The sequence below is a fragment of the Belonocnema kinseyi genome, chromosome 10 (genome assembly GCF_010883055.1).
Source record: "Belonocnema kinseyi isolate 2016_QV_RU_SX_M_011 chromosome 10, B_treatae_v1, whole genome shotgun sequence".
Lineage (NCBI taxonomy): Eukaryota > Metazoa > Arthropoda > Insecta > Hymenoptera > Cynipidae > Belonocnema > Belonocnema kinseyi.
In genome coordinates, this window is record NC_046666.1 from 101,034,516 (window position 1) to 101,047,030 (window position 12,515).

The 12,515-nt window shown below is 34.3% G+C and overlaps 1 protein-coding gene across 2 annotated transcripts in view; it reads left to right on the top strand.

Annotated features, from left to right (window-relative positions):
• The window catches only part of LOC117181460 (peptidyl-prolyl cis-trans isomerase cyp11), a 107,545-nt gene extending 95,794 nt beyond the window's left edge, over window positions 1-11,751 (top strand). For both annotated transcript variants that reach the window (XM_033374123.1, XM_033374124.1), the window contains exon 9: window positions 10,211-11,751. In XM_033374123.1, coding sequence (XP_033230014.1) covers window positions 10,211-10,951 — 741 coding nt within the window. In that variant the 3' untranslated portion in view covers window positions 10,952-11,751. The remainder of the gene's footprint in view (window positions 1-10,210) is intronic.
• The last annotated feature ends 764 nt before the right edge of the window (window positions 11,752-12,515 follow it).

Sequence of the window (12,515 nt, forward strand, 5' to 3'; positions counted from 1 at the left end):
ATTGACACTGATTTCACTGTTGACCGTAGGTTTAACAGCCAATATTTTTGTTGCAATTCACTAACCACCATCTCCGTGCTTCCCTGCCACGATTTCTTATAATAAAAACGTACCAACAGCCTTGTATATTGACGCTTTCCATCCAAAAGTGCCGGCCCTTTTGTCTCGTGCTGAACTGCATTAACTTCGGGGACATGTCCTTCTACAAGGAGACTTCCATCATTATTGGTTACTGGAGTCAAGCCTTAGGTTTTCAGTAGTTGACCTGATTTTCCTTCTTCAGGTCCAGATTTCTGGCGAAATCAAAATCCATGCAGTACTACGTACGAGAAAAAGCCATTTCGGGAAATTAATAATGTTAGGTAGCAGCATAGGATGTACTTCTGTTATGAGAGCGGCAACTGCCATTTCAAAGCTATTCTCTGAAGAGGTTCTATTGTCGAAATGTGGTTGGTTTGGCCACTGTGAGATATTTTTTATGATAAAGTTGGCTCCCTTGATCCATTTTGTTAGAGATTGTTCAAGAGGGCCCTTTTCTCTGGTGGCGACGTCTGACGGATTTTGAGCTGTAGGCACCCAATTCCATTCGGATACTTCAGTCAAGCCGTCATTTCTCTTAAGAGGTGTGACTCAAATGCCCCATGCGTTCGAGCATTGGACTGAATCCACGGCAAGACTGTATGGGAATCAGTCCAAAAAGAACGTTTATTTATATGAAATTCGTATTCTTTTCCAATACTTCGCGCAAGGTAACTAGACAAAAATAAAGCCTGAAGTTCTAATCTTGGAATAGATATTTTTTTTAGCAGCGTTAATCTACTGTTATTCCTATAAAGCAATGCTGAGTCTAATAATTCCCAATTATTTTCAATTCACTCATTCAATTTTTCCACTTTATAAATTCTTCATCCCTCATTTGTTCGTCCCGGGCAATACTGCCACGTCATACACTTTGAAGCAGGAATTTATTCCGAATTGTGAACGTTTGAAGGAATCCTAGTGGGTCAAAAACTCACATAAACACCCGGAGCATCTCACGCTTAGTGGGTGGTCTAATGCCGTTGCCAATTTCCTCTGGAATCTTCGCCAATTCTATGTTGAACGTAAATATGTCAAAATTAGGATTCCATATGAGGCCCTAAATTCTTTCAAGCGGCAGCTGATCCAACGCGAGATCAATTACTCCTGATATCAATTTTTCTTGTGGCAAGGAGCTTCGCACCCTTTAACTATTTCTGGTCTAGCTTCGTAACTCGTAATAGCATCCACTATTTTTGGGAAATCTCTTTCCATTTCGCGTGTGTTCCGATCGCTTAATACAATGCAGTAGAATGTGACGATGTAGCCCCAAAAATCATGGAAGTCATGCAGTGCTTTCCTGGCTTACTTGTAGAATCCCCATTTCGCTTTCAAAAACGCTAAATATCTTGATCTTCCTTTCGAATTTTGCTTTGTAGAAAAATATCTCTGAATTTACTTGGTTTGTTTGGATTTGCAACATTGAGATACACCGATAGCCTCTAAATTAAAATATTCACGTACGAGTTCTTGTAGCTCCAAGTCACCCCCCGGCATCTGATCACTCAATCCTCTTATCAGAGCCGTATCGCTCCCAGATATACGTTTCAGGACGTTTTGATTTTCCGTGCATCGTTGACGGAATGTGGCCGCGAACGACCCAACCGAGGGTTGTACGAGATGCTATTGGAGCATGTGCGGCATGAGGCTTTCTCTTAGTCGCTGGCATGGCAAAATTAAGTTATGCACCTTCTGTACAGTCCGTTCATGCACAGTGTTGGATTGCTTTCCTCTGTTAACTAATTTTACTCCTTTATTCTGACTATTTTTAATTCCACCTACACTTTGCAACGGCAGAATATTGACATCTCCTGATAATCCTAACCGTTTAGCTACCTTCACATCTAATGAAGAAAACCGTACAGCCATCATCTAGGAATGTGTTGGTCGAGATTTCACATGCTGGCTCCACCAAGGTCATTGGGATGACATTTAACAGAACCTGGCGTCACTTCTCATGATTGTTAATTGCAGAAAGAGTTCCAAGCTCAGGGATTGTTTTTGAAGAATTTTCGGGCTCGCTTGATTTCAACTGCTTATCGTCTTTATGTAATAAAGTATGAAGTTATACTTTGCAACCCTTTTGTTTATAATCTTTAGCCCGAGATTTGTGAAACTTGAAAGTGAAAAGCATAATGCGAAAGCACATATGTTGGATTCGCGCACGCTGCTATCGATTCGCTGTGCTCTAAAGTTAGAACAGTTAAAGACTTAATTACCTTGCCCATCACAATACCCACACTTTCATATATCAGTCTCGTTTATTGTACCAAATGCGCTAGTTTGAGTGTTCTGTCTTCGTTTTTGATATGATAGTCAAATTGTTTTCCACTGCGTTATACAGGTGTCTTGCTTAATAAGGAACTAGTACCTGATTCACATGCCATCTTAGCATCCTGTTCTAGAAATATAGCAATACTTACCAATCGCGGTTTTGTTGATTCTACATTCCACTTAAATTTATTATAGTGGTATATAATCGGCCAAGGCATTTTTTCGATAATACTGGTTGCTAGCTCCGAACTGTGCAAGTATCCCACATGGTTCATGGCTTCCATGGCCGCAACGACGTAATGTAGCCTTGTAGCCAAGGCTACAGTATCCGTTACTCGACCTACTTTCGGTAAATACATCCATTTTTGCACTATTTTTCTAAGAACTACATCAGGGTTACCGAAACGCATTTCCAGAGTATTCATTATTTGCTTCACGTTGCTCGAAGTCATCATAAGGAAAGCTACTGATTCCTTTGTCTCGCCTTCAAAACGTCTATATAGGCTTGAAGCATTTTCTGCTTTATTATATTCCCTCACGTCGGTACATGATTTAAAGGCACACTTAAATCGAATCCACTCAACTCCTTCCCCTTTATATTTTGGCAATTATTTAGATCCAGTAAGTCTATTCCCTAATCTTTTGGTAGTCCCGCTGGGTTGACTAAACCTTCGCATTGATTCTATAGTCTAGGAAAGAAGATTCGTCAATTTTCTAATCTCGTGTTTATCTCTAGTCCACTTTCTTGACCTTTTATTGGTGGAATATGTATTTTGAGCCACTAGTTGATTGAATCTTATTTTCAGGATTTTCCAGCCAAGATCTAACAGTATGATTAACTTCTCGTTCGGTTTCGTCATTAGGCCCCACAAACATTACCTCTCCTTCCATTTCAGCTGCGTCTAATTCTGCCAAAGTTGCTCCTAAACGCTTTTTCTAACAGATCTAGTTTCACCTGTTTCCTGTTTTCTATAGCTCGTTTCAAAATCTTAACTCGTTCTTCGGCGTTAAGTTTCAATCTCCGTTTCTGTGCTATGAAACGCTAACGAATTACCCGACGTTACACTGGGCTAGATCAAACTTCTTTATGGTTGTTCGGTGGGACGCCCCCCCCCCATATATTAGCACGACTTGTCACATAATCTCACGATAAATACCTTCAGGTACGTCAAAAGTCGACCGTTGGACTAAAGGGAATACCGAAGACTCCATACTTTCAAGATGTGTGGGTAGAGATCTTGCATATTCACGTCTTTCGTTATTCGACATACTCCGAGCACATCCACACTATATAGCGTCTGACGCAGTACTAAAGTCAGCATCACCTTGCATCACTTCCGAGGTCTACGCCCACCTCTTTTAAAGGAACCTAATATCTCGCACCAAGGGCTTTCCCCAACCACAGATCACCAGAGTGATCCGGCTCTAAGGACCAAGTTTGTAGCCGACCGAGAGAGAATGGGCTCGAGAGAATAGGCTCGTCACAATCTCTCCCGATCGAACATAACTGGAGCGAGACGAGCGGTAGGATTTCGAAATGATTTAAGCCAGAAATATAAGAAACAAAATTTATTTAAATGACTATCTCTACAGGCTCCTGCATTTGCCTACACTTTCACGCGAATGTGCTTCAGTGCAACCCGACCGGAAACCCCCATTTAACAAAAAAAAGCCCGAGAGGAGCCGAATGCTTTAATTCCTTCAAAATAATGATAAGTACAATTTTTCAGAGCACTGCTCCAAACCGGATCTGTCCAAGACACGTTTATCCGAGCAATAATATATTCCTCTCAACATACTTTAAAGTAATCGATTCAATCATACACACACAGCAGGCCAGTGCCACCTGTGTTCCGTCGACCCATGGAAAACAAAACTGCTCTAATCAGGTTCAGGTTCAGGTAAATATCCATAAGGGTCCTATCGATGACACAATGTGTTAAATAAAGAGGGCTATCACGCGCTCTGCTAAAAAAATGATACAGAATGGATGGAAAAGTACAAGGACAATACTGTTTGCATTACATTTTTGGCGACTTCACCGCTATCTATCAACCAGGCAAAACGCCTGTCAAGTGGATTTTCGAGTGTTTTTCAGTGAAAATGATTGGTTCTTAAACAATTAACGGTAGAAAATCATGCAACTCATCAGTTCTTTCAATAATTTGAATTGAAAAAATGAACATGTTGCAACCGAAGGGGGGGGGCAGACTGGTATTTCCACCTCACTTCTTGTGATTGCAACTCGCCCAAAAAATCTTGAAACTGTTTAATAAAAAATATCTAAAAGCTTATACTTTCGAATAAATCAATGTGGTCACTTTGAGCTTCGAAAATTTCGTTCAATAATTAGAAGTCAAAACATCCGAAAAACAGGGTTTTTCGGTATCTCTTTTCAAGCATCGACTTTCGCCTGTTCCCGAAAGGTGGTCGACGTTAGAAAAATTCTAGAAAATTTGAAGATATTATTTCAACATGTTTTAATGAAATATGTTTTTCAAAATCTTGAAATGTTTAATAATTTAATTTTTACGGGGATTTTTTTACAAATACTTTATTTTTAGAAAAAATAAAGATAGGAAGTCTTTTAAGGGCTTTACATGCTCAAATTTGTGAGTTGAGTGCAGTTCAATAATTACATTTATGATAAAATAGCTCTTACGCAAGAAATATCATTTTGAATATTTCTAAACTTAATCAGTCTTGGCACGTAGAAGACAAAGCAGGAAAAGTGGTAGAAAAAAGTAACCTTTCGATTACAATAGCAACTCAGTCTTTGAGAGAATTCACAGAGGGAATACATCTGTTATCTGTTAACCAGAGTTGGCTTGCTTCTGAAATTACTATTGTCATCGAAAGGTTAATTTTTTATCCTACCACTTTTCCTACTGTCCCTTCTACGTGCCCAGACTGATTAAGATTAGAAATATTCAAAATGGTATTTCTTGCGTAAGAGCCATTTTATTATTAATTTAGTTATTGAAATGCACTTGCATCACAAAAATACGTATGCAGAGCAATTGAAAGGTTTCCTAACTTCAACTGTTCTCAAGATAAAGTTTTTTGTAAATAAATCACCGTAGAAATTAAATTATTTAACATTTCAGAATTTTGAGACATGGATTGAACTAAAAAAACTTGATGTCTATCTGGACCAGGCGGGGGAAGCAACATTTTAATGTACATATTAATTACCGATTTTATCGTGTGGAATTTACAATTCTAAATTGATGAGGTAGAATGTATATTGTTTTTCAGTTTGAGAACGTCGTTTATAATTTATTTGCAGTCAATCTTGAAAATTGTAGGGACCCCCCCCCCCCCCCCCCCCCCCCCCCCCCCCCCCCCCCCCCCCGCTTACTCCCATGCCGCGTCATCCAAACGTGTCCACGTGACCACCAAGCTCGAGATCAATTTCGCTCCCAATCTGAAAGTATTTTTCTCGCGGCAGCCCATAAGAAGCTTCACTTCAAAAATTTTAAAAGAATATTTTAGAATTTTCTCAAATTTTTCGCATTTTAGCATTTTTGTTTGTTTATTTAGTGTATTTAAGTATGCGAAAATCGAGATTTTTCACAAAAACGGTTTGACTATAATGCAAATCATCTTCAATGAACGCGAGAGGAATAGCAGAGTACAAATACCTTGATAATTGTATGGTTCAATTATTATGAAGGAACTAAATTAACAAATAGCTAAATATTGTATTTTTTGTTGCGAACATTTTCTTAGCTAAAAATGCTTCAAATTATTGTGAAAGTGAGTGTCAGTCGCAATTTTTATAAGAAATTAGCAATTATAGTAGCTGTAAACAATTTTTGTAGAAAAATTGGATCATCTGAAGTGATGCAGATTTTTTTTGAAAATAACATAAGTTCAATTATATTTCTTAAAATAAAATAATTGCTGATTTAATAAACAAATCAAATAAATAGGGAAGGCAACCCTACAGTAGATAATCATTAATTAAAAATACTAATTTATATAAAATAACTAATTTAATTATTAGTAAGGAAACTATATGTGTTAATAAATTAATATTAGAATTAATTATTTTAGGTATATGTGCGTTTCGAAGCAGCAATTATCTACTGTTTGATCATTATCTATTGTGGGGTAGGCTCCCCTAAGTTCAAAACTTTGGCTCTATCTCCTGGAAAATAATTTTTTCACTAAAACTGTCTTCAATTTATGTGAGAGAGACTTGCAGTCACTATTTCTATGTAAAATTAACATTTAACAAACAAGTTTTGTAATTTATTGTTATTATTCAATTTCAAATATTAGGAAATTTCCACGTATTTAAAAAAAGATGTATTGACAATCGGTGTCGTAAAACAAGACTCAAAAACATCCAATGCTAGGAATACTCAAAAAAGGTTTTTTTCCGATCTGGATTCAACGGCAGAAATTACCGGAATAAATTAAGTCTTAATAGAAAGATTTTCTTATATTATAAACAATTTGAAAAATTCAGAGACAACAGACTTGTTCGAATTTCAGAGGTATACTTTTGAGACCACTCAGCTCTATTCACGTTACAAACGGTACAACCCGTAGTACTATATTCCTTTGACTGTCCGGTTGTTGAAGAGAAAATAATTATTTTGTAAAAAATCTCGATTTTCTCATGTTTTGAGTAAACATGTAATAAATAAGCAGATGGAAATTCCAAAATCTCCGACCAGGGTACTCTTTAAAATTTAGCGCACTTTAATTTTAAAACAATTGTAAATCGGGGCAAAATTAAAGGCTGTAGACTTTTTTGAACGAAACAAACGTGTTTCCTCCAAATGTGTGTCCTACCGTTTTTCCCACTTCCACAGTTGCTCACTAGAGTATTCCAAATTCATACATGTAACAATTATATTTTTTCTCCCCCCCCCCCTCCTCCACCTAATCTGTTCGTTTCCAAAAAAATAAGTTCCGTATTTTTTTCAACGTTAACCCGTGCCCCCAGGCTTTTGAAATTAACATGGTGTTATAAATGGAAAAAGCTGGGTTTTCAAAAAAATGGGAAAAAAGAAGTACTTGTTATGAACCGAATAAATTAATTGTTCACCCCCAATCCTGTTTTCTTGTGCCCAAAAAATGTCCCGGAAATGCAAAATAGTAGTTTTCTATCAAACTCATGCTAAAGACGGTATTTTTTGGTATTTTTTCAACATAAATTATTTTTAATAGATAAGCGACGAGTTTCCAAGTATTTAAAAAATAGTTTAATTAAGAAATATTTTAAACATATTTCGTAATTATTTAAAACAATATTATTCGTTTAAATAATTTTTTCTTCCTAAAATTGTAACGAGTTACTATTTTCTGGTAATAATGACACAATTAAGTAATGTTGAGAGCAATATATTTTTGAAGGATATTTGGTAAGTACTTAAACAATTTTTATTTGTTTAAACAAATTTTTTGTTCTGTCAGGCGAGAAAACTTATTTTTTTTTCTTAAATTAATGACACAATTAATGGATACTGAAAGTAATATTTTTTGTAAAGGATATTCAGCAATTTTTTAAACAAATTTAATTTGTTCAAATAATTTTAATTTGGTTACACAATTTTGTATCTATAAGTCGTGAAAAATTATTTTTTCTTAAATTAATGACACAATTAACGAATGTGAAGCGTAATATTTTTTGCTTAATTTTTTTTGCAATTATTTAAACAACTAATAATTATTCAGTTGCGCCTGTTCATATGGAAGGTGGAGAAAAGTCGAGAAAGTCTATAATTTGTGTCATGTAGAATTGTAAATTAGGCTGGTCCAAAAATACGTTGCAAATTTTTCTCCAGTCTAGAGGGCAAGACACCCCCCCCCCCCACCCTAAGTTTCCATTTACACAGAAAAAAATCCGTAACTTTTTTTTAAATTTGAAAATTAACACGGGTCACCGAGCACTTCAAACTACAATTTTTAATTAACATAGGGAAATTTATAATTTTCGAAAAATTGAAATAATGTGTCAGGGTTTCATCGAAACGTGCCAAGTTTTCTAGGGACTGAAGAGGGGTGTCTACGAAATGAAACCATACTAATAACTTTTATTTCCAACCCACCCCCACCCTCCTCGCAGCGCCCCAAATATGACCCAAAAATCAAAAAACTTTATTTTTACGTATTATTGTTACTTTTTAGCAATTTGCGTCGTCTTTTTCATACAAATAATGACTAATCGACAATTTGAATATTTACTATGATTTTTAAAACAATTATCAATTATTTAAACCAATGTAAATTATTTAAACAATTATTTATTCCTAAACTTTGTTTAAAACAACTTTTAAACAACTTTTATTCGCTGAAGCAGTTATTTTTCGATAACTAAAAAAATTATATAAAATAGAAGATATACAATTAATTACGATTTTAAAAGTATTTTTGGAAAAGTAATTATTCAAACTAATTATATTATTTTAAAGAATTAAAAAGTAGTAAATGTATTCTTTCTATATACTATACAGCCAGAAACATTATTGTATGTGTTCTATTTTATTTCATTTTTTTAAACATTAAAATAAATTTTAAGCAATTTTGAAAATAGAAAATAAATAATTATTAAAATAATTAAATAATGTTTTTAGAAATATGTACGACTCCAAAAAATTACATTTCAATACGAAAATACCATTATTTTTTACATTTCTTGGAAAGAAATAATTGTTTAAAAAGTTAAAGCGTATTATAAACAACTGAAAATTGTTTAAAAAGTCATGCTAACTATATGTCATGCGTATACGTAAAAATGTAGTTTTTTATTTTTGGGTCATATTTGGGGCGCTATGGGAGCATGGGGTGGTTTGGAAATAAAAGTTATTAGTGTGGTTTTACTTCGTTGACACTCTTCTTAAATCCCTAAAAAAATTGGCACGTTTCGATGGAACTCTGGAACATGAGTTAAATTTTTCAAAAATTCAAAACTTCCCAATGTTAATTAAATTGGATTTTGAAGTGCCCGGTGGCACGTGTTCATATTCATATTTCGTAGAAAAAATAATGGATTTTCTTTTATTTAAACAAATTGTTATATATTAAACAAATTACTATTACTTAAACAATATAGAGTATATTTTCTGAAATAAGGAAATACAGAGTATTAAGCGACATAGTGTAAGAGATTCGAAAAATCTAGACTTATATCCACCTTCCCTATGAACAGGCGCAAGTGAATGATTACGAGTTGTTTAAATAATTGCAAAATATATATTTTTTTTACTCTCAACATTCGTTATTTGCGTAATTAATTGCAGAAAAGAATAACTTTTTACGATTTTAGGAAGAAAATATTGCTTAAAGAAATAAAAATTGTTTAAACATTTACCAAATATGTTGAAAAAACTACTACTCTTGATAGTCATCAACTTTATATAATTTATTCCGAAAGGTAATAACTTGTCACTATTTAGGGGGGAGAAAACTTGCTGTATATCCATTAGAAAGAATATTACTCTCAAATTACTCTCAAATATTACTTTCTAAAAATCATCTCGAAACATAATTACTGCCCAATTTACTGAGGGTGGATTGTTTAAACAATAAAAATATGCTTAAAAAATACTTGGAAATTTGTCAATTATTGATTAAAAACAATTTATTTTGAAAAAATTTTTAAAAATACAGTCTTCAGCATGAATTTGGTAGAAAACTACTATTTTGCATTTTTTTGGGCATATGTAAAATACTGCTCATCTGCCACAACCCATGCATGGACGAAGACTGGCACATTTACCTTACTTCTTTTTTAAATAGAGTTTTTCCCATTTAAAACTCCATGTTAATCTAAAAAGCCCGGGGAATAGGTCAGTATAGTAATCAACTGTATATTCAATAATTAAAATTTATTTCACATCAGCAAATTGAAAAAGACCGCATGAAAAAGGAAGAGGATCAAAAAAGACGTGAAACTGAAAGAAAAAGGAAATTTGAAGAATATCCAGAAAAAAGGAGGGACATTACTGAAAGTCCTAAACATGAACTCAATTATCTAAACCCAGAAGGCCCGGACCAAGCGGAAGGCAAAGAGAATAATCAATATGATGATGAAGAGTCAGGTGACAGCATTGCTCGTCGCCAGAATGAGAATAGGAATTTAAGGAATGGAAATTCATTGTTTGATAAAGGGGACTCTAGACATAGAGACGGGAGATCCGGACGACGTGATCTGTACAGAAACAGATTCTCTAGCCGTGAATTCACAGATAGAGGCAAGAGATTTGTCGGCCGTCGTTCAAGATCGAGAGATCGGCGCAGGTCTAGAGATCGTGATCGTAATCGCGATCGTAGATTTAGTCGAGACCGAAGAAGGAGAAATGAATCGCCAAAGAGGCGAAATTCTTATCGTTCGAGAAAATCAAGTCGAGACAGTCCAAGAAGGAGCAGTCCTAGACGTAACAGTGTTAGAAAAGTTAGTCCAAGTCATTCTGAATGGCGCAATAATGACAGGAAGTCTCGTAGCGCCGACAGTCGCCAAGATAATGAAAACGACAAGAACAAGCAAAAGAAAGAATATCTCGCGGACAATTCTTTGTCTCAGTCCAGATTTAAACGACAATCTAGAAGTTCAAGTTGCAGTAGCCGTCACTCCTGGAATTAACATTTGGCAGCATCATTTTGTTTACATGCTTCGAATCAAAAATATATAATTTGGTTATTTGGAGTAGCTAAGAACTTTACTTTGATTAAATGTTGAATCAACTTTATAATCGAATTTTAACTTATAAAATTTAATTGGAGAGGTTTGCATGTTACTATTGTCCATATCTACATGTTATATTAAAATATTATGTTGATGAAATTGCTTCTCATAACGTATTAAAAAACACAAATAAAGAGAAATATTAGAACTAGAACATTTCAGAATATTTTACAGTGGTAATCACTATTTATGTAGAGGTATGAAAACTTTTAAGTTGGTATGTGTAGCCTGCGTATAAATCGTAAAACACTAAATTTAAGTGAAAAAATGACGACTAGATATAGCATTATGTTGGATAATTTAAAAACATGTATGCAAAATGCATAACATGTTATGCATTTTTGACATTCCAATAAATGTTACATAATGCAAAAATTTCCAACAATATATATTATCATCATATATCCATGTTCTTTTATTTGACGTCGACATCAAACTAAAACAGCGCCAAATAATTGATTATTCTGGATGCGATGAAATTTCTTATTTAATTATAGGCATGTAGATAATTCATGGAAACATTGTATTCCGAATATGTTATCAGTTATTTTGGGATTTGTTTACCAGCTATTATACTCTTACGCATAAACTCGGATTCGTATATGGATATAAATAAAGAATTGTAACTGCCATTACATATTTTTCCTCCGATCGCACTCTACTAGTTTGGAAATAAATAATGGAAAACTTTAAAATCACTTGTAAAGGAATATTAAGTCTATAATTAATTCAAACTCCTGGTTCATGAAGAGATATCCAAATATGTTGGACCGAAGTTTGACAGCAAAATTTTTCTCTGAATGACAATATTAACTGGATAATGACAATTATAGTAATTATTATGTCTTCAATTTTGACGTACCGCGAGGAAAGGGACCTTAGGGTTAACAGGCAAATTTTTCAGTAGAAGCGATTGAAGAAACGGTCGCAGCCAAACACTGATTCCTCACTTTGCATCTCAATAACAAATCCAATTTTACAGTTAAGAATTTAATTCTTTTTTAATATGAAAGAGCCATTTTGAAGCTATCAATATCATAAAAAAACGGATAATCGATTTTTAAAACTCTTAAGGCCCCTTTCCTCGCGGAACGTCACAATTAGTTTTGCCCAATTTTTTGTTTCCTATCTTAAATTGTGGGATCAGTGTTGCCGCAGTGGGACCACGCAATTTTCCGGCGCACTTTAGCGGCGGAACGAATTTTACCCGGACAAATACGAAAATTTCCCGGAAACTGTATGGCTGTAGAATAAACTTAAATTATAAAACAACATATTTTATAATATTTCTGACTGAATGATTCTATTTTATTACTGTAAAATCAGTTGAAATGATCGAAAATCATAGTTTTAAATATTTTCATTAAATAATTTAATTCTTTTAATTCTTGTAATTATTCTTTTACCATGTAAAATCATAGCATCACAAAAGCCAAGAAGTGTTGTAATTATTTAAAAAATT